Raw genomic sequence first — 24,035 nt, forward strand, 5'->3', positions numbered from 1 at the left:
AGTTAGCAATTATATATCCATCTATCTTTGTTAAAAATAAGTCAGGTCATACATTTGACACCCTTGTCAATCCTTCCACATAAATTACTTCAGATGTTCTTTTAACACATTAAAGCTGTAGCAATGAATGTAGCACTTTCTCTTTTTGGCTGCATGTGGTATGTTTGTAACAATATTGGGCAGACAGACTTCCAGAAAAGTAAGGATTTAAGGCTTTATTTATAACATATAATTTTCTTTCCGAACCATACAACAGTGGACTGTTTTACAATGAGAGTCATTGCAATAAATACAGTTTGGGAATACAGGGGAACAATATGAAAATATACGTCACGTGACAGAACGAAGAAGCCTAGCTGTAAAATAGAGTCAGCTTGGGTTTGGTCACCTGCACTATCTGAACAGCTGTCATCATTATAAAGAAAACATTCTAGTGATTAAATGTAGTAAAAAACATTAAGAAATACCAGTATCACAAAGTGTGACTGGGTGTATGAATACAAACTGAACACTGCGGGGAGACTGTGGAAGACTACTGTACGCATTTCTTTCTCATGTATCATCTGCACTGTGTCGAGGAACACAAACATACTGACAGACACCTAATGAGTTATCACTACTTCAGTGTTCCATTATTAAGACGTCTTTTAAAAAGTGGGTATTAAAAAGAATGTTTTTAAGCTTAAAAAAACATTTCATCACTGTATCTCATTATTCTATGCTACTACAACTTCTTACAACCTTTGTTGCTCGGATCAAGGAGTCTAGGTGAAGAAGGAAAGCACTCAAGGCAACGTTTCATTTTATGTTTCAAGAGAAGAAGAAGACTAGTCAGGATAGCAAAAGGCTCTGTTGTGTAGTTGATAAAATACACTCGTTAATACTGCTCTGGAGGTGGACGTCTCCACTAATAGTCAATGCCCTGATCATTGTAATGGGTGCTGTAGTCGTCATGGTAACCTCCGTGGTACTCGTCCTCCTGGAACTCAGCCTGATAGTCACTGTCGCTGATCTCCGAGCCGTTGGTGCCAGTGCCCTGGCTTCCGTTAGTGTGGATGACGGGCTCTGTCGGCGGGGCACAGTATTTGGGGTCGTACACCTGTCGGCCCAGACCATACACACTCATGCCCCTCTGAGACGCCACCTTGTTGGTGCCCATCTGGAGGGAGATGGTGGAGTTGTCCAGCGGCTGCTGTGCAACCTTCTGGTCGAAGATGTCCCTGCGGGTACCGGGAGCTGACATGCCCGCCTGCAGGAAGCCACAACGTAGCAGAAACTTCACAACATGATAAAGGTGGTACATATATTGAATGCTCTGTTCTGATTGGACAGATTCGTGTGCATAATTGCATTTTTATAAAGTTCACACGATGGATTAGGGCTGTGTATTGGGAAGAATCTGGCAATACGATACGTGATGTGATACAGAAGTTAAGATTCAATATATTGCGATACTGTAAGTAACGCGATATATTGCAAGTTTTTAAATCAAATTTTAGGAAAACTAAAGACTGTAGTAAAGAACCCACAATATATATGAATAAAATTAATTGATTTCTGAACTTACCAGACTGTTCTACTATATGCCTTTATCCATTCAGTCATTATGTCCACATTACCGATGATTAATCATCAAAAATCTCATTGTGTAAATATTTTGTGTAAGCACCAATTGTCATTCATAAAATATTGTTGAAATATTAATATTAGGGTAATTGGTAAAAAATAGTGTGATATTTTATTTTGTCAATATTGCCCAACTCTATGTAGGTAAGAAATGTTCCAGGATATGGCTTTATCATTTCAACATGGTAACTAAAGAGTGTGAACATGAACTGTGTCGCTAAGCTATATCAGGCTTCGGACAGAAAGAAAATATTTGTTAGTCATATTAAGTTTTAAATAGCTGGTTTTGGTCTCTTCTAGGGGATTTGTTGAAAATAAAAAGGTCCAATAAGAGCAGCACTAAAAGAGGAGAGGGTTTTAACCTGGCTGGCTCCTTTGTTGGTTCCCATCTGCAGGCTGATGGTGGTCTGGTCATAGGGTTTGTCAGTCTGAGTCTTTGGATCATATAGATGTCTTCTGGTTCCATATGCAGTCATTCCAGCCTGACTCGCACACTTATTTGTCCCCATCTGTGGACAAAAGCCTAGCTATAGCATCTCAGTACATCCAATCACATCAGTCTATCTTGTTTAAAAGAACCATCCACGTTTTAAAAAGGTCCAGTTTGTAGGGTTTAATAGCATCTAGCAGTGAGGTTGAGTGAGAGTGTAAACTGAATACCCCTCACCTCACCCTCCACTACCAAGCATGTAAGAGAACCTACGGTGACTGTGACTAGTGTTGGGAATTGTTTGGATTTTTTTTTTTTCAAACCAGTGCTTAGGTGATACTTTTAAAATGGTACTGGTGCCTAAACAGTGCCTGAACACATACTTTAAAAACACATTATGATTGATAATAGTGATGGCACACATGCAGTAATGCCTCTGTACCAAAGGGTAACTGCTTCAGTAGAAAGCTTCAACAGCGCTGTAATTCGGTCTGGTTGATACCGGTTGTACTGGAACTGGCGCCATATTCAAATTGTGTTTCTGTACCCAACCCTAGCAGCAACAGTAAGAAGCACTTAATCATTGGTCATAAGGGCTGCTGTGGCTCAACAGGTAGAGCAGGTTGTCCGCTAATCAGAAAGTTTGGCAATTCGATCCCTGGCTCATCCGGCTGCATGGCCAAGTGTCCTTGGGCAAGGTACTGAACCCCAAGTTGCTCCTAATGCTGTGTCATCAGTGTGTGAATGTGTGTGTGTGAAAGGGTGAATGTGGCACGTAGTGTAAAAGCACTTTGAGTGGTCGGAAGACTAGAAAGGAGCTATACAAGTACAGGTCCATTTACCATTTACCATCATAGTTACCTGCAGTCCAATGACACACTGACCAGCTTTGATCTTCTCATCGTCAAAATGTCGAGCTTGTTTGTTTGCGTACTTCACCCCAATATCAATCTTTGTGTCCATACCTTTGGTCTTTGCCTAATAGAGAGGACATACTGGTCAAAGAACTGATGTGACATTTGATGTATTTCCTATAACAACAGAAAATGTGTTCCTCGGCAGACAATGAGCCTCTGTACTGTGTGTTCACTCACCATGCTGGCCAGTGCGAGCAGTGTGGTCTGGACTTGAGTCATGTTCCCATTTTCAAACAGGTCATTAGCCTCAAAGATGTCATTGGGCTTTAGGCCATAGGCCAGGATAGCTTTGATGAAATTCCCAAGGTTTTCCAGCTGTAGAGCAACAGAGAAAAAAAGGGGGAAAAAATGAGTTATGGGGGTTGGGGCGGGGACTCAAACAGAAGCAAGAGGAAGCAATAAGAGCACAAATAATACTGTTAATAAAAAGCTTCATGAATGAGCTGACATGCTGGTACAAGTCTGAATGTGCTTTTCATCTTGCTGACTTCTGAGCAGCTTTCTCTAAATGTCTTTTTGTTATGAGCAAACAATGTGAGACCCCTGCTGAGAACAGGTCTTACCTTGTGCCAGTTCAGTTGTGAAAGGTTGATTTTCTTTACTGAACCAGGGTGCAGCTTATTAATCAGTCTGAGAGAGCAAGGAAACAAGACGTATTAACAACAACTACAGAGGATATGTTTTAGTTATTTAAGTTCTGCCATCACAGTAGACTGGTTGCCAAATTTTGCCATGTTAACATCTGATCATTATAGCATTGACTACAGAGTTCAACACACACACACACACACACACACACACACACACACACACACACACACACACACACACACACACACACACACACACACACACACACACACACACACACACACACACACACACACACACACACACACACACACACACACACGACTTACTCGCAGAGGATGACTCCATCCTTCAGGCCTTTCTGGAAGTTCTCTCCAATAGACATTCCCGTTACCTCCTCAATCCAGAAGCGGAGCTCCTCCTCCCTTTGTGTATCATATTTCTGAGCAATCTGAAAGATAAAACATCATGGTAAGTCTGGATTCCAAATAATCTATGAATATTAAAAATAGTAGGACCCTTTGCCAGTCAGTAGGTCCATGATAAGAGGCATGTGAATTTTAGGTTCTTTAAGCCCCAGAAATCCTTCAATGTAGTAGAATTATGTATTTTTATACTCCTGTTCTGTCTTTCATTAAGTGATGACAAGTGATGAGGAGTAAGACTAGGTCTGAATTATTGTATTTTGTTTTTATTAGCCAGTCCAGTAGTAGAAACGTATCTTATTTATTAATAGATGATAGAAAGTCCAGAAAAGTACAACAGAGGAAACACTTGATAAAGTGATGGATGACAGAAATAAAAGCTTGCTTTCACAGCCACCCAGGTATTGCTTGTAAGCAATGTTTCCTCCAAGCAGTCTAGTCCAGTTATTTTCACATTAGAATGGCTATTGCATTGCCATTGGCCAAACCTGACTCCTTTTTGCCCCTTTTCTTCGTTACTCTTGTGCTAAGGTTCCAAGCAACCATTGGTTAGACAATTGAGTTAAAATGCTGAAAATGGGAGTAACTAGAGTTGTCTGGATGTCTGTGCTCTGACATAGAATACCTCCTATTAGGTACTCTTACTGCAATGTTCTCTGCAAGTCTAGACTTTCCTTTATGTAAGTGCTGGGTATGCAGGGGTATTGCAGTTTGGAATGCATGTTGGCAATTGGCGCTATACAAATAAAAAATTGAATGTGCACCCAAGCCTGTGGTGAACTTTAAGAACAGTGTGATAAGACTCATAGGAATCTATTTATAGTGCAAAGTGGGGGTGCAAGTTTATGGCAGGAACATTTTAATTTAATGAACACTTGAACACCTTCAATGATGAGCAATAATAACTCTAAAAACACACGATAAAGTGTGTAATATGTCAACAGTCTTCTGGTCAAATTCTGCATCAATATAATCCATAAAGATAAACAGGGAGACAGGGAGGAGCCGGGGGATCAAACCTCCAACCTTCTGATTAGTGGATGACCCGCTCTGCCTCTGAGCCACAACTGCTGGAAACGTTCAGAACTGGTTGCTGGTTGGGGGATCAGATATGCGCTGAATTAAACACACTCATAACACTGTTAATTCACCGTCTATCAGGTGTGTGTTTGTGGGTGTTCCTGACTAAACCCTTATTTGTGTAACCATTATATAAGGGGAACCACTAAGGCAGGTGCCATACATTTGAACTCAATTTGAGATTATATATAGTATATATAATCAAAACACAAACACGCCAAAACCTGACTGGTTCACAAAAAGCACATTATGAAGATCACAATAATGAAAAAGGAAAAAAGGAAAAAGCAAGCCGGTGTTACTTACAGGCTGTCCTGGACACTGTGACTGAGATAAATGGACACAAACATGGCTTCAGATAAACATCTGAGCTCATCAGCTGCCTAGCTAATTTCTCTGCTGTGATAAGAATAACTAATTTGCTATGTGTTGTGGGTTATTAAATCTCTTTTCAAACTGATAAAAGAAACAGCTTCAAACTGCTCAGCTTTGTTCTCCCTTGCTCAGTGCCTTCTGGAAGAGCTTGAGTTACAATGATATGTTATGAGTGAAGCAATCACAGAAGAATATAATTAATTCTAGGGGTTACTAAATTGATATGCCTCTCCCCTGTCGTAACTAAACCACTAACTGAGGTTATGATTTGTTGTTTCTTTGCCTGTTGAAGAAAGACATCAGAGAGACTGGCTTTATAGGCTCCGAATAAGGAAGTCTTTGTTACTGTGTAACTCAACCGTGCTATCCAACTATATTGATATTTCCCTACACCCCTAAACAGCACTCTAAAAGGATGGAGGACAACATTTTATTTGTTGTGTAATTATTGTTAGTTGTGGCAGAGTGAACTTTTTTGGCTTCTGAAGGAGAGCATGAATGAAAAATCATGAATCATTTTCCATTTCTATTACACACGCCTTCCAGTGTGGCACAGGGACAAATACTGACTTTTTACGAGACTCGAGGACAAACTATTGTAGTTTGTTTTAAGCACACTGAATCATATCCTCAGTTACCCAAGACTCTTATGGTCAACATTGTACTACATAGATAACAGAAGTTGGATATAGAGTTGTATGCTCACCAGAATCAATAGGTTGTGGGAAGAAGGATAAAGAATACGCTCCTCATTGATTACAATGTCAAAATGCTGGCAAGTAACCAGTCTGTTCCACACTGTTTCATCATGTGATGGAGGAATTGGAATTCTTACTAACTGAAAAGCTACAACAAAGAGGAAAAAGAGTTTCTCTGACACTTTAATCAATGTAAAACAATCCAGTACAGTAATCCTCCTCACATTAGCTCTCCAGAAAGAGTAAAGTGCTTTTTAGTGCTGGCTGACGCTGCATAAACATCCCACAGACACTTTGCTCATCCACTGCAGGACAAAGTGTCCACTTCAGTGTACAGTCAGAGAGGAACTGCCGAGAGAAAACATCTGTTGTACATCTCAGGTCAATCCTCAGAAAGAGAACTCTAAATATCAGTGTTGTTTTCTCTTTACACTCTCCTCTGGGGGTGTAAGTAGAATTCTATGTCTAACATTTGTTTCTTACAGTAGTTGGATGAGACCTCAAAAAATGACTTTAGTAGGGTTTTTTTTGTTAAATTATGATGCTAAAATTATTATTCCCACTAATCGCTTTGCAATTGCAATATTGGTCTCCCCTTCTGTCCCTGAGTTATGGACAAAAAAGTCAGTTTGATGTCACTGTGAAGTTGACCTTTGACCTTTTGGAGAAAAAATGTCATCACTTCTTTTTTGTATAACATAAAACATCTGTGTGACATTTTATCTTCATCAATTCTTGAGTTATTACCAAAAACATGTTGTTAGGGTCATGAGGTCACAGTGACCTTTGAACACCAAAACCTCATCAGTTCATCGTTCAGTCCAAGTTTGATGAAATTTTCTCGATTCCTCGTGTTCACCAGAATGGGGCGGACGGCCAGATGGTTAAATGATCAAAGTGAAGTGTGTAGGAGAAACAACGATGGCCGCAAAACCCGCGAATAATGCGAAAAGCCCCATCTACAGCCAGTATTTGTCCCTTCTGGACTACTGTAGAAACATGGAAGTTCAACATGGTGGCCTCCACAGAGGACGGCACACTCCCTCTGTAGATAAAAACTGCTCATTCAAAGCTAACAAAAACACATTCCAATTCCTATATTCAGGTGATTATACACTAATGAAAACATGAATATTATATTCCATTTCTGCCAATAGATTCTGTTACACACTGGACCTTTAAACAGATATTTAGGAGTAATAAATGTTATACAATATCCAAACTATATGACACATTTATTTTCAAGCCTCAGGGGCAAAACATTTTACACTTCTGTCACAGAAGGGTTGTTTCATTTCAGCTGTAGTTCATCACTTGTCCACTGCAGCCTGTCAGCAGTCACATCAGACACTTTGTTCCACTTCCTTAAGTGTACAGTCAAAAACTGGGCTTGTTGTTGCGTAATTTACAGACAGTGTGGAATTTTCATATGCCCTCTCCTACTCCCAGTTCTTGTAAAAAGCCAAAAAAGGGTGTGCTGTGTTCCAATCTGTGAGTCAGTTAAAGGTTAGATCTTCTCTGTCATTCAGGAATGAATGTGAGACGTTTTGTGTCTGCGGACAGCACAGGGCGACCCCACTGAGAGGCCAAAGAGCTGGAATGGTCAGAGGAAAGGGATTTTTCTCTCTTCACTTCTTCCAGCAGTTATTTTCAAGGGTGCCTGCCAATAAGTCTCATAAAGAAAAAAATCTGGCATTGGAAAAAGGGATCTAATTATCTTGATGGAACCATTAAACTGAGCTTGTGAGGGAAAAATCTGGAAGGTTACGATTTGAGCCTGTGAAAAGCAGACAAACCCCCTCCCCATTTCAGCTCTGTACCCAAAAGCATTTCCTGATGACAGCACAAAACTGCACACTTTTGGAAAATAGGTTCAGAGAATCCAGTGCTACTGTCCAACACTCTCATAAGAATGCACATGTATTCTGAACTGCATATGTAGTCTGAACTGGTTTCAGACAGGAATTCAGCTGCACATGGTCCAACCAGTGGGACAGTAAAACGGAAACACAGTAGTTCATCAGCATAGAGCCAACTGGCCAAGGCTGAGCAAAGAGAGAGGCTTCTGGTCATTAATATATAACCATCTCTGAGCTTCAGAAACATGCAACATACCACACACTGGTTAGAAGAGCCATTTCATGGACTGGGAGTACAAGCAGAAAAGCTTCAGGAGTAAGGAAGAGTAGATTTAGAGCTGCAAGTAATCATTATTTTATTCATCTATCAATAAATTCTAAACATTTTTTGACTTGATTTTGATGGTATGTCATCACAATTTTTTCAATACACATCAAATGTCTTGTTTTAGCCACGGGCCACGATGCTGATTGCACCTGTTCTAGAAAAGCACCGTGGCGCAACCTAGAAGTGTCTCTCCGCTATGCTCTGTCGAAAGTAGGGCTGGGCGATAATGCGATCTCGATTCGGGATCGTGATAAAATTTTGATCAATTTCGATAATAAGCTTGGGACATATTATTCGATATCACATGAAAAAGTAAGCGCAACAACAACAGTATCAGAGTCTGCCGGCTGCCGTATGCCGGTAGGAAACGCCCACTTCCCATTGTGAGCAGCGTGGCTACAGTTACGGGGAAAGAAGTTGGAAAAAGGAGAAAAAATGAGCGAAACTGAAGTCGAGGACAGGAAAAATAATGCAGAACGTGAAAGCGACATCACTACATCACCCGAGACCGAAGACATTGTTGAAAAAAAAGGTAACACGACGCCAATTGTGTAAACGTGGTTTGGATACGGTAAAAGCGACCAGGAGCAGGTGAAGCCGGTCTGCAAAATATGCCAGCGGTTGGTACCAGCCAGGACGGGGAACACAACAAATCTTTTCCATCACCTGAGACGGCACCACCCCAGTAATTACACTGAGAGTGTGACTCTGCAGGCTCAAGCTGGCACGACACCACACACACAGCCAAGCAAGACCACTACGTCTGCCGTCAGCATCGCTAGCAGGAGCGGCTCTGTTAAATAACAACAATCCATCCAGTCGTAATAATATGAAATATTTGAGATTATTTGAGATTATTATTATTTAATAATTGTTTTTTAAGTTGTTTAAATAAGTTGTTGTTTAAAAAAATCAAAAAATGTAAAATATAGTGAAAAGTGACCAGTCACTTATTAGTTTGCACTTGTTTGAAAGCATATAAAACTCTGTATGAGTGAAAGAGCACTGCTCTGAATTTTCTTTTGTCAGTTGTGGGCCCTGCTGCTCTCTTGACCAATGGAAAGATTCATACAATGTGGGAGTGTAATGTGAATCCTTTGTCTATATGAAGACCTTAACAAAGACATTTTGTGCTCATTATTGGAAGGCATATTCTTTCATTTTTTATGTTATTAAACTTTATTATAAAGTTTCAGTGAATCTCGTTTCCTCAAGCTTCAGGATGTCCCTCACACTGGCAGCATCTGCAAAAACTACATATCGATATAAGAATCGAGATCGATCAATATGGAAAAACATATCGTGATAAAAAGAATTTCCATATTGCCCAGCCCTAGTGGAAAGTTTGCGTCTGGTCTCATCAACATTGTGGCACCAGTTTGAGGAGATTTGAAGTGAAGAAACACACCATTTTGAATCCTTTTTAAGGACAAAATAGTTAACAGTTAAAGTTAACAATGTTAGGCAGGCAACACACTCTGAGGGCACTATGCTTCTGAAACGCGCTCAGTGGGATTTTAAGACGCACAGATCTCAGAGCCAAACTGTTTCTCAGACACGATGTCATGAAGCCGCACCCGGTGGAATTTTGGGATAAAGACAGTTAGTAGAGCTGGCGACCTGTGTACTGAGGCTGAGTCCTTGCTGCAGCGGCCCAGGGTTCGAATCTGACCTGCGGCCCTTTGCTGCGTGTCATCCCCTCTCTCTGCCCCCCTTTCCTGTCTATCTTCAGCTGTCTCTATAATAAAGGCAATAAAAGCCCAAAAAATATACTAAAGCCCCATAGTTATGTCATATCTGTTCAATTAAAGGTTATATATATATATATTTATATATATATATATATATATATATATATATATATATATATATATATGAAATTTACTGAATGTTGCACCAAAACAATGGAACAGAAATAAAATAAAGCACAAGTCTTTGCAACAATCACCAACTGTGGTTTGTTGAAATAAACTCTTCATTCACAGAGTTAGATGTGAATATATACTTGAAAAGGGCTGCAATGTCGGCAACATAATCCAACAATAATCCACATGTGCCCTTCATAGTACTTCCACCGACGGTGCTTGTTTTTGTCACTGACAGGCTCAGATTGTTTTTCTAAGTGTCTCTTACATCTTGCCCAGGACAAATACCCCCCATATAATAATAAACAAAACATTCTTAAACAATAAAAACTAAACTGAAAACCCAAAACCTTACCGGATCTAAATTGAATTAAAAACCAAATAAAAATAAAAACTAATGAAATGAAAAATATAAATCTATAATAACTCTGTTTTCCCCATCAACTGTCTGAACAATCTCATGAAGACAGCCACAATGAAACAATAAGTCTAGGCGGCTAAATGTGTGTTATCTTGAATAGAATAAACTTTATTATCACATACACAATTATACACAGCACACTGCTGATCGATCCTGGTGGAGCCTCCTGCCATGGTCCTGCTAGACTGCAATTGCCAATACTGTTGTTGCTGTGCGTCTGTCTGTCTGTCTGTCACTCTCTCTCTCTCACCCCAACTGGTCGAGACAGACGACCACCCACCTAGAGCCGGAGGATCTGTCCTAGGTTTCTGCCTTTTAACAGGCAGTTTTTCCTTGCCCTTGTCACCAAGGTTTTGCTCATGGTGGTACTGTTGGGTCTCTGTAATTAATGTTATAAAGAGTTCGGTCTAGACCTGCTCTATTATCCATTAATATCTGTAATAAAAGCATTTCTGACACAGACACAGTAGCTTAAATAAAGTTTCAAAGCAAACAGTGCTGCAGCTAGCTTTTAACAGTGGCCCATTGCTCTCCATGTGAAGTGATTTTGGAGCTTTGAAACACAGACACCAAGATGTATGGAAGAAAGATTACGTCAGGCTACAAGAAAGATAAATAGGCAATCTACTAAAATTACTTGTAAGCTAGCTTAGGCTGACTACTTGACAAACAAAACCAAACCTCAAGATTTTTTTGTAGATAAATAACTACAAAGAATTCCCATATTACCAATATTCTGCATACAATTGTGTATTTTTTCTCAGTTCTACACTCCGGCAATCTAAGACCTTTTGCCTTTTGCAGCATTTACTTGGATTTTTCTAGGTAACACAGGTGAACAGCTGTACCATCAAGTTTTCACAATTTTGGCATCGACTCTCTTGTGACATCCTTTATTTTAAGTATCTGACAACATTATACAAAGTAGGGATTCCATAGAGATAGACCTTTCTTTAAAAGAGAAACATCCTTTTTATTTGACCAGCAGCTATATTGCTCTGTTCAAAGCCACGAGACTCCAGTGACAACATGTTACCTCAGAGAACACCGGAGATGCTGGTCTACGGCTGCCTCCAGTTTGTTTGTTATGTGATTTCAGTCAGACAACACAAACCAACTGACTACAATTAGCTTGGTTAAACTTGGTTCTTACATCCATTTGGCCTCCAGATTCACTCAAGTGTCACAATTGTGTCTTTGCATTTCAGAAAGATGAAGATTTGTTCAGTGTACTGGCAACCAGTCCGCCTCGACATACAGCTGTCAGGTGTGTGTGTTCCGGCTCTGTATTGTTGTACTTTCATCATGTACAGCTGTTTGACTTTACCTCTCTACCAGCTCTGCACACACAAACACAATCTGTTTGCTTGATAGGACAGCCAGACGCCACCCACAGGCAAAGTGCACACAGAGGGCATGAAAACAAACAGACGCTCAGGATGGGGGTTTAAAGGCCCGGACACACCAACCCGATTATCGGCTGTCGCACGTCGTCGAACAGTCGGGCGAGGTCAGTGACTCGAGTTGGTTCAGTGTGTCCCGTGCTGTCGTCAGTCGCCGTCCATTTTGGCCGAATTAACGTGTAGAATCGGCCAGTGGCCGTCGGCCTCAATGACCAATCTGATTGGTGGAGTGCTAGCCCTTGACTAGCGAATCAGTGAGTGCACGAGAAAACCGGAAGTGACGATGGTAAACATACTACGCCAACCCCAGTATCTTGTTATTTTTAGCCATCGTATTTTCCGTTCAGCGAGTAATGACAATAACGATCCTTCTTGACGACTATCAACACTCTCTGATGAAAACAACGACTGACTGACAGCGTGCTCTGTGTTTACTAGGTCTAGAGTGATCCGTCATTTCCGGTTTTCCTTTTTTTTTGGGCGACAACACAGATTAGCGCCGCCTCCTGTTATGGGGACGTATTATGCCTCGTGCACGTGCAGAACGTACCAATATCATCGAACTGCAACCACAAATGGGAGTTCTCGTTCTGGTGGGGGTTCCCGTTTTCGCTGACTGGAACGCCCCCTTCTTCTTCGCCTTTCTTGCTGAACTGTAACTGTCAAAATCCGGTTTAATATAACATTCGCTAGTTAGTGTTTCTCAACAGAAGTTTCAAAATAAGATCTAGTAGTCTGTAAATGTATTATAGAACTAACGTTAGCAAGCTAAGCCATCTACAGAACGTTAGTCCAATTACATCCTAATATGCTTACATTTAGGTGTAGGACTAGTCTATATTTCTACAAGTTGTTGATGACAATTCATACTTTGCACGTGACGTCACAACTACTGGCTGGCGGGCAAGAACATCATTCTCCAGCAACGAAACCCAGTAAACTAATCAAGGATCTTGCCAGGACGTCTGTGTTTCCCCTGGCATTCATTCCGCGAAGGCGGAAAAACAGTGCTGCGCTTGCTTTCACCCAAGTAAATTAAAACTAACAACAATTGCATTGTTTAATTCAATGTTCTGGTGTTGTAATTATCTACGAGGTTTTGCAACATGGCCCATCAAAATAAATGCTTTTATTCTTTTGTACGTCACAACGTCGTACTACGTACTGAACGGAAAAACCAAGGCAATAATTTCCTCATGTGATTTGACATATAACACGCTGTAATTCAAGTCCTGGTATGGAATTTGTCAAAGTAAATAAACGTCCGTATCCAAAATCAAGATCACTGTGATTGAACGCCCAAGCTGCAGCTGGACCCTTCTCGAATGTACACTCCAGTCGGTGTCGGTTTGGTGAGTCCTGGCCTTTAAAGACACTGAAGAATTCGGTCAGTAATGTGTGCTGTTGTCAGTGATTCAAGGTCATCTTTCAGAGGGTATTTAAATGCAAACGAAGCAAAGTTATTATAGCAAATTATAACGAAAACTAAACTAACAACTAGGAAAACATTTTAGTTAACTGAAATAAAAATAAAACAACTCAAAAAACTTTTCCGATCTATCCTGTGGATCATATGTGATCTTCTTATCAAATCATGACAAACTGGCAGAGCCTGATGAGTCAGTCACTGCAGAGTCCATGACCCTGGTGAAAAGATGTGGGCTGAGGTTGATGGGAGAGAGCTCTTGCTGCCAGACCAGTCAGACTTTTAACCAGCACTTCAACCACAAGTCAAGTGTCAACTTGTAAAAAAAAAAAAGAAAGAAAAAAAGATGGACTTGGAGTGACCTGAAGTCCTGGAGTGGAACGAGCGGAAGTTTCACGTTTCACTCTTCCTTTGTACACAGAGCAGCTTACTTCACTTTATAACGTGGGTTTAAAACTGGAGGATTTAGGTTCATGAATGACAGAACAAAGTTAGAGATACAGAGAGCTGGATAAAATGAGTCCTTAAAAAAAGTTTCTTCTTGGAATGAAATTATGAATTTATGCTGCCATTTGTGTGGAAAAGTCTCAGAAACAGAAAGTGAAAAGGCACATGTAGGTGCAATGATGGACAGAAATGTGTGCAGACTTAACTTTGCAGGGAGAACTGGAGATGAGAGAACTCCAGAGCATGTAAGCGGAGCAGATTTTGAAAAAAGTTGGAGCGACTCCTCATCTCCTGCACCACTCCACTCCATTTTGGCTCCAGGTTTGCTTCTGTGTCAGTATACCTATCCCCAGTACCCCTGTGTGTGTCACCACCACCATCAGAGTGCGAGCCTGGCTGTTTATCAGAAGCGCATTTCTCCATGCTGTACAAGTGATGCTGCTCATTTAGATTCAATAAATTGTCACAAGTGTTCTCTAGGAGCCGGTCTGGTGACTGCCTGTTCAATTGCTACCATTTATGTACCTGTATAAAAGTTTTTCATTTCATTTGCTCTGGGTCAGCTCACCGACTCACCAGTATGCCGGCATAAATCAATAAACTCACACCACCGCAGCAAACTTCTGAACTGGACTTGAATGGTTTCTTCCTCATTTCTTCAACACATGTACAGCTGATCTTCACTTCTTCTCCAACAAAGAAGTTAAAAGGGCCATCTTGTGATGATCTGCAGGGAGGGGATTCTTTCCTGCTACCTGTGTGTGTCTGTGTCTGATCTGTATGTGCCCAGTATGACACATACAGATATATAATACAGCTTAAACAGGGTTTAAGATAAAAATGTAAATATAAGCCAGGTTTTTTCTGTTTTCAGTAGCAGTGAGCGATTTTAGTGGAGTGGGGTGAAATCTGAGCTGAGCGAGAAGCAGTTCTGGGCAGAATGGCATCAAGAGGCTTTGACTGGAGGAGCAGAGCAAACTAACAGCTCTGTGAGCAAGGAGCAGACATTCTCATTGCTCCAGTTTGCTCACATGGTCTGGTGAACTCTGTAACAGAGAGATGAATTTTGTCTGAGTTATGACTCTGACCTGAAACCTGGATGAACTGAACTCTAAAATAATACACTCTTATGGCATGCTGCACTTGTTTCTGTTTCCTGTTTATAATATTCTTTCTATAGCTCACATTTGATGTTAGTGCTGATAAATTAAAACCTGTTTAACCAGGATGCAGAAAAGACAAAAGAACTTTTTGTCTCCAGGGAAGCAGCAGGCTCTCATAAACATTTCTTCGAAAGGATGCGCTGCTTAACTAGCACTTTATTCACTTTCACTGCTCGTCTCCGTCACAGGCTGCTGTCCCTCAAAAATGTTTGCTTACTGCCAAAGAAAAGTTAGAAACTGCTTTGCTGAAATGTTTATAATGTTGCATGATTGTAATAGTGCAGATTAGACAGACTACCTGAGTAAAGAGGAATAACAGCACCAACAGCAGCTCCAACGTTATTCATCTTTATTGACATAGATGAGTAATTAACTGAAGCATTCAGAGTTGGTGTGTGACAAAGGTCCTTAGTTACAAATGGAATCATGGTAACATATTCCAAAGCCCACCAATACAACACTATGGGGATATTGTTTTCAATCATTTTAAAATCCAGTGCTTATGAACTTGCTAATAACACAACTGGTTCACAAATCAATCACAGTCATTGATGTGACACTGGCTGTATTCAGACCGCCGAGTAGCTTAAAATTTCAGCATTTTTTGTAGGTTTGTGGAATATTTACTATTACTATTTAGGCACACATACCGGATGTATAAAAATAAATAAAACATTTTCAATAGAAAAAGTCTACTACTATTAGTTGGTTGGAAAAACTAGAGTAGATTAAAAAAAACTTGGTAAGCAGCCCATTGAGGAGCTAATGTACCTAAATATTTCTACATACTGGGACCATAAACAGTGTTGGAATTGCATACATTCGGTATGACTGTAAAGCCGATTCTTGTGTGGATTCCAACTGGATTTATGTGTAATGATGTGATCACTGCATAAAATGACCTATTGTGACCTCTAGACTGATCACAGCCTGATGAAACTCTTCAAGGACCAACTAGAGAACGATGGCTTTCCTAAATATATTGCTGTAATGGGGTTTCTGAGCAATTTCTGGAACAGAAGTGCTCGCCATCGAATCGCAGAAAAATGCAATTCTTACAGAAATATCCCAAATGTCAAAAGCTTTTGATACCAAATCACAGCATGGCTTTTTCCAAAGGTGATCCTCAAGGTCTTGGTCTTTTAATGTGGTATTTTGGAGGGATTTTAGTTCCAAAAAAATGCTCATTGTTCAAACAATGTATAGATTTTGCAATACATCTGTGTAACAAATGGTATCAACCCAAATTCAGCTGCAGCAACTAAAGAGAAATAACTGAGCATGGGAATGGCCATCATATACAGCACTTCAACCGTAATGTTCTAAGCCCTTATACATCTCCAGGTTCTCAGATTTACAATGATGTATACCACTTCTATGTGCCATATGCTGTTGATCTCCTGTCTCCCCCTTAATATCCATTCCCCCCCCAAAAAAGACAAAAACCGGGGGAGTTGAAAAGGCTAAAATATTCATTAATTAGATACTTCATTTGAATTCTTTAAGATTAAAAACTATTTGTTCATCTAAATAACCCTTTAAACCTGAATACCCTGACATTTCTCATTTAACACATTTTAGTTTTTCACAAAACATATTATAGAGAAATAAAGCTACTTGTACATGTCTACATTTTAGGCTAGAAAAACAGTGCGATGCCAACTGGGCAGAGGGAAAAGTGAATGCAATGGGCTGAAGGCCTGGTGGTTGGGGTCCTCATCAAGGGGTTTCTGCTGAAGAATTTCAGGAATGTGATGTATGCAGCTCAGACAAGAGCATGGACTACTGATCACACTTTATGCAATGGAACCCAGATGGGCCCCTGCCTGTCCTCCTTTTTTTATGTGCAGTCTCTGACAGAGGAGGTTTTACTGCAGTGATGTGGTCAAAATAAAGAATTCACCAACATAGATGAGAAAATAACTGTGAAACAGGTTGCTATGGCTACCAGTCAGCTAATCCTTGGGGACAAATGTGCAGAATGTTATTCTAAGTGTGTGACAACATTATGGAAAGGATCCTTCCAGAGATAGACGTTTGGTATAACATCATTGCTCACCATCAGACTCCACAGACACAACCATCATTTTACCTTGCACATTGTAACATCACATCTTCATTCAAAGTGGATAGAAAAAATAAATAAAACTCACCAAAACCTTCTTTGTTATTCTTTCCACTGTTCCAACAATCACCAACGCTGATTTGGTTGGACACGCATGCACACATTGCATGTGTAGCCAGACTGGACTTCATTCTCTGATCAGGACACCATGACTCCCCTATATCTTTACATAGCAAACCGTTTCTGCTGCTATTCTGCTGTTTAAAATCTCATATAGTAAGCCTTAAGCCAATTTTCAAATGAAGTATATTTCAATATCAAAGCATGCTGTGGTGATTTGTATTGTTCTTTGCATCCATATTCTCTTAAAGCTCAGATCTACTTTAAAAAGGACACCGTTCTGTTTATGCTACGTTGGGTGACTACATAAGTGTCTGTGGTAACATTTGCAGTCTGTGGGTATGATACTTGCTGTACCCATAGGCCAACATGGACGAGAGGTCCTTAAAGTGCTCAGGGAAATGTAAACATTTCCATTAGACATTAGTTTTCTCATCACTCTACATGCGTGTAAAAAAGTCACAGTTAAAGAAAGTCACACTTGAAGAAGTTTAATGTGGCAGGTTTTTGACCTGAACGTTTTCCAGATACAGTAATATATAGTGCCTCTGTGCCTGTCTGAAGCCTTGTTAAGCTGACAGTAGTAAACACACTGACTATATATAAAATAGTGGATGTAACCACTGTGACTGTATATTATTTGAGCCAACACTGATCCATCAAGATATGTCCAGATCTGCCCCAATACTGAGCTTCAGGATCGGCTCGGGACATCTCTAGTGTACAGTGTGCTGGCCAACTCATAAACCAGCACTTTTATGCAGCATAATTCAAGTACACACAAAGTTAGGCAGATGAATTATAACAGTACCATCATGAGTTGCAATGAGCTAAATAATAAAATGGTACCAGCTTTGCTTACCACAACACATACCTTTATACTTTGAACAGTGACTCATACAATTAGTGAAGGCTTTGAGGACAGTAGGTTTACTAAGTACAAGACAAAGACAACTCTGGTACCATCCTCTAATCTCTCTTCAGAGACCAAAGAGCTAATTTCTTAGAACACCAGTTCTATTCCTGACAGTTCAGATGAGTCACTTCCTGTTAGGAGAATATTTTCCACTGTGACCTTACACACGCTTAAGGTTTAAATGGGATAACCACAAACAGGCTAGTGTATCACTGTGCATCGCTTTTCTATTGCTGTTCCAGCCTGTATTTGTCCTGAAAAGGTTTGATTTGAAAGTATTGGCAGAGACGAGCAGGTGAACAGCAGCAGAAGCCAGTTCAGTTAGCTACTATACGGACACCATCGTGAACGAATGCCAGGGCCATAGCAGTGTGTTTTTGCATGTTCTGGCTATTTAAAACCATTACACTGTGGCAGACTCATTTTTAATGCATACCATAGTAATAATTTAATTATAATAATTTAATTATCCAACTCTCAAAGATGGTCCAAATGTTATTGGATCAAATGGATCAAATCTGATAACAACAAGAGTTTTTGCAGGGGCAAAAGTATTCACATTTTACAGCCACTGCGCCAAAAAACGCTTCACAGCCCTGCTATGTGTCTACATACACTATGAAATACACATCAGAGTCATTGTCACGGTAACAGAGGGGAAGGGAATTTGGCTGAACACATCCAAGAAGACAAATACAAGCTAGTTTTGAGCAGAAACTGCAGTTTTTACACCTGCATATTGTTGGAAAACTGTATTATTTGTCTACATGAATCTATGTCATTAAGTGTAACAGCGTCAAAGGAAATTTAGTGTGGAACTCCTCTTTAAAGTCAACTTTCAGAGACTTACAACATATTGTTTATGTTTTTATAATCTTCATACTTACACACATCTGTAACATGGTTATGAATCAATCTACACATACAAATACATAACTTCAGTTTAACAGTCAAAGCAGATATGCTGTTCCTTGAGATGTGTGTGTAAAAGCCTGGATGAGAATAGATGGAAGAGCTGCACATTTACATTTTGACATGAAAGTCCTCTGACCTCAATGTCAAGTGTCTCACTCCTGAAATGACCCTGTAGGTGACCTCTGACCCTAATTCGGAAAGTTTCAGTACCAACGTTTTTAACAGCCCCCACTATGGAGCAAGATCTAACAAATGTGACAACCAACCCTGTTCTCCCCGATCATATATCGTACGCCAGGAGCCAGCCACACAGCCCCAGCTGGAAAACAGCTCTCCTCCACAGACCATAACTTCAATTTCAAAGTTAGTGCTTCATAACATCAAAATAAGTTCACATGACAGCTTTAACTCTGTGACTACATTTTAAAAGTGCTCTTATCACTGGTGGACTGTGTGAGGTGGCAATCTACCCCCTTCATGACCACATGTGCCCTCTAGGGTGCCCTTCCAATGAGTAAACTGACGATCCCTAACTACCTGACATATTTGGATATTCAATATCATATTCAATGCAAACAATAACAGTAGAGAACAACTGATAAACTTTACAATGAACCCAAACAGTGAACACAATAACAACAGTTTGTGTAAAACCAGATTTATTTCCTGTGAAGTTCATTGTTTCCTTCTTTAACTGTGTACTTTTATAATGCAGGTTGAGGTGTTCAAAGTTTAGTTCTTAAATAATAATCTAAACTTTAAAAATAAGAATTTCATTTAGACTTTTTCACAGAATGAATGGAATGACCAAAAGAACCATATTCAATATGTATGATTGTTAAAAATAAAAAAATACATCATACAGACAGAGAATGGTATGAAAAGTTGCTAAAAATATGGGGAAAACTCCAAATCTCTGGTTTTACATAAACTTCCTGCAGTTATTGTGTTCACTGTGTGGGTTCATTGTACAGCTTATCAGTTGTTCTCTACTGTTTTTGTAATGTATTGAATATAATATGAAATATCCATAAAATATGTCATTATAACAGGGGTTGTCAGTTTCCCTTAAGGAAAAACTACTGCTCTAAGGTGTCCTTAGATGGACAAAATGAGATAAAGTAACCACTATGGTGCTCTTTCAGTGGAGAAAAAGAGATAAAGTACCCTCTGCGATGCAAATGTCTAACTCTGACTAAGTTGTTTCACCATAAATGCATCACAACTTTTCCTTTTATTCACCCCTGCCCCTCATACAGGCGGAGTCCGCCACTGGCTCCTGTAAAACAAAGAGGAACGGAAGGAAAGTTTGTTTCCCATCACTGAGGGAAAACGGCGGTATCGACCCAATGTCTGTATTGACTTTACAGCCTACTATAGTCAGTAGACGGTGGCTAAAAGAGGTTTGGACAACCTAAGTTAGGGGCTGGACTTTAACGGGTTGTAGGCTGCATCCAACCCCCAGGTAGACCGTAATACTAACACCTCTGTTAACCTTAGCTCACATTCCTTTCTTCAGCCTTTGTTGGTGTAAAGTTAAAGTTGGCCGTTCATTGTACCAAATGCAGCCGTTGTTCTTTTTAACCTAATACAACGTGACCGAAGGGAAAAGAAGATCCCGAAATCCGGGAACTTTGGGGAACTTTGGGGAACTTTGTGCAGCCTTTGTGCGGCTGTGATGAACAGCAGAGTTCGGTGTGTTGCTTTTCAACGGGACAAAGAAAGAACGAGAGCAAACTGGTTTGTTTAGACACAGTGATACAAATGCTTTAGTTAAACCTGGGTTCACTTTAAAGTCAGAAAGGTAGAGACAGGACAACACTTACTTTGCTTCTGACTTCAGCAGACAGTCCGTAGGCTGGCCCCTTGTTGAAATGTGTCATTTTGTCGGTTTCACACGAATATCCTCAGCTACAATGTAGCACACAGTCCGCAGTGGAAAACTGCTACCGAGCACGGTTTGCTTTGGTCCCAGAAACAGCAAGAGCAGGAGGGAAGTATTCCGAGAGGGTTCACACAGGAGGACCAAAGACTGAACTGTCTGTGGGACAGATTGCAAAAAATGTCGTCAAATGGTTGACGTAGCCACAGCAGCCAATAAGAGCAGCCGCTGGTTCCTCCCTCTCTGGATGCTCTCAGACGTGCAGGTTAGGTTGGTTCATTTGAGCAAAAACAACCTAGTCTAAAGGGTAAAAAATAAATGGCACAGTTGATCATTCTATTTCGTTCTATTGGATTGCATTGAAAAGTGGGTTGGGATCAGGCATATTGTGCAGAGGGGGAAAATGTGATTGGCCATCCCAAGTCCCCATTTTCCTTACTGGTATAGATACTGGTATCTTATGAAATTAGATGACCTAACACATCCATTTGTACCAACCAATGACCAATGTCATGCTACCATTTCAGGAAGGGGCCTAAATAATTCTCAAAACATAGGCTAAATGTTGGCAATAGAAAACTGGCATGGCCATTTTCAAAGGGATCCCTTGACTTAAGACTTCAAGATATCTGAATGAAAATTGGTTCTATGGGCAAGACAGTAATTAAATAAGTAAGTAAGTTTCCACTTTGCAGACATGCCCATGTAATATAATCTCATGCAGTTTTGGGCAAAAAAAGCTTTTTACATTTGGTATTAAAATGTTATTTTCACCCACTGACGGCGGGAGCCTCTCTGACCTGTGGGGTTCCCCAAGGCCCCATCCTTGGCCCACTGTCGTTCTGTGTGTACGTGCTTCAACTGGGACATATCATGCATAAATACAATATTCCTTCCTACCTTCCTCCAAAGTCTGTCTGAAACATCTTGGCTCCCTGTCTACAAATGTCAAACCTGCAGTCGGAAACCTGGGTGTAATATTTGACAGTGACCTTTCAATTTAGAAACAAGTTACAAAAGCCACTGAATTCATCTTGATTTTTGTTTTGCTCAATGTAGAATTTTTTTTTCTCTTTAAAACTGGAGATTGTGGATTTTTGTCAGCTTCTAGAGACTACAATGGGTTTGAAACAGGCTTGTTACATAGAAAGAGGTCTTTTTGACATGCCCTGTGTTGTAGTTGTGCTTTTGAACACTTAAAGCCTGAATTATGCTGCTTTCTCTGTTGACCTTTCATATTCCACAAATTACACAACAAAAAAGGAATCTTAGGAAGGAAAAGCCTTGTTTCTGGGAAATCTAATCTTGTAGCATGTTTTGCATTAGAAAAGATAATCTGGTTTTAAGAAAATCTAACTTTGTCTTAATAATATATTACAGCATATATTGAGCTAGATTTAACCAGTAAGAAGTTACAACAATGGTTTGCAAAATATCCCAGCAGAGGAACAACATTATTTTCCTTGTTTTAAGAGTTAGACCACTTGCATAACTTAGAGAAAGTCGGATAACCCAGTGTTGATCTATTTGAAGTCTTTCTATAAGTCTTAAATAACTGAGTTTTCATTGCTTGTATTAAGCACAACTTGCTTAAATTCTGGCGTTTTTCCTAGTTTTAAGGCCCATTACAGTCTTGGTAGCTAGATTTCTACGTTTATACATTTTAGCTTAACAAAATTGGTTTACCCGATTGGCAGATTGTTTGGCTTAACACAAGCCAATATACAGTGGGTACGGAAAGTATTCAGACCCCTTTAAATTTTTCACTTTGTTTCATTGCAGCCATTTGCTAAAATCAAAAAAGTTCATTTTATTTCTCATTAATGTACACTCAGCACCCCATCTTGACAGAAAAAAAAAAACAGAAATGTAGAAATTTTTGCAAATTTATTAAAAAAGAAAAACTGAAATATCACATGGTCATAAGTATTCAGACCCTTTGATCAGTATTGAGTAGAAGCACCCTTTTGAGCTACTACAGCCATGAGTCTTCTTGGGAATGATGCAACAAGTTTTTCACACCTGGATTTGGGGGATCCTCTGCCATTCTTCCTTGCAGATCCTCTCCAGTTCTGTCAGGTTGGATGGTGAACGTTGGTGGACAGCCATTTTCAGGTCTCTCCAGAGATGCTCAATTGGGTTTAGGTCAGGGCTCTGGCTGGGCCAGTCAACAATGGTCACAGAGTTGTTCCGAAGCCACTCCTTTGTTATTTTAGCTGTGTGCTTAGGGTTATTGTCTTGTTGGAAGGTGAACCTTCGGCCCAGTCTGAGGTCCTTAGCACTCTGGAAGAGGTTTTCTTCCAGGATATCTCTGTACTTGGCCGCATTCATCTTTCCTTCAATTGCAACCAGTCGTCCTGTCCCTGCAGCTGAAAAACATCCCCATAGCCTGATGCTGCCACCACCACTGTTGGGATTGTATTGGGCAGGTGATGAGCAATGCCTGGTTTTCTCCACACATACCACTTAGAATTAACGCCAAAAAGTTCAATCTTGGTCTCATCAGACCAGAGAATCTTATTTCTCATAGTCTGGGAGTCCTTCATGTGTTTTTTGGCAAACTCTATGCGGGCTTTCATATGTCTTGCACTGAGGAGAGGCTTACGTCGGGCCACTCTGCCATAAAGCCCCGACTGGTGCAGGGCTGCAGTGATAGTTGACTTTGTGGAACTTTCTCCCATCTCCCTACTGCATCTCTGGAGCTCAGCCACAGTGATCTTTGGGTTGTTCTTTACCTCTCTCACCAAGGCTCTTCTCCCACGATTGTTCAGTTTGGCTGGACGGCCAGGTCTAGGAAGAGTTCTGGTCGTCCCAAACTTCTTCCATTTAAGGATTATGGAGGCCACTGTGCTCTTAGGAACCTTGAGTGCTGCAGAAATTCTTTTGTAACCTGTCTCTGAGCTCCTTGGGCAGTTCCTTCATGATTCTTATTTGCTCTGACATGCACTGTGAGCTGTAAGGTCTTATATAGACAGGTGTGTGCCTTTCCTAATCAAGTCCAATCAGTTTAATTAAACACAGCTAGACTCCAATGAAGGAGCAGGACCATCTCAAGGAGGATCAGAAGAAATGGACAGCATGTG

At 40.3% G+C, this 24,035-nt stretch overlaps 1 protein-coding gene across 1 annotated transcript; it reads right to left on the reverse strand.

The window, feature by feature from the left end:
* Positions 1 to 200: 200 nt before the first annotated feature.
* Positions 201 to 21,133, reverse strand: cnn3a (calponin 3, acidic a). Its single transcript, XM_051410272.1, has 7 exons — positions 20,897 to 21,133; positions 3,894 to 4,015; positions 3,537 to 3,603; positions 3,151 to 3,288; positions 2,918 to 3,034; positions 1,989 to 2,135; positions 201 to 1,249 (listed from the first exon to the last, which is right to left on the reverse strand). Exons 1-7 carry the CDS (start codon positions 20,951 to 20,953, stop codon positions 908 to 910), a joined length of 990 nt encoding a protein of 329 aa, XP_051266232.1. The 5' UTR covers positions 20,954 to 21,133; the 3' UTR covers positions 201 to 907.
* Positions 21,134 to 24,035: the final 2,902 nt, after the last annotated feature.

This window comes from Dicentrarchus labrax, unplaced genomic scaffold (assembly GCF_905237075.1).
Source record: "Dicentrarchus labrax unplaced genomic scaffold, dlabrax2021, whole genome shotgun sequence".
In the NCBI taxonomy this organism is placed as follows: domain Eukaryota; kingdom Metazoa; phylum Chordata; class Actinopteri; family Moronidae; genus Dicentrarchus; species Dicentrarchus labrax.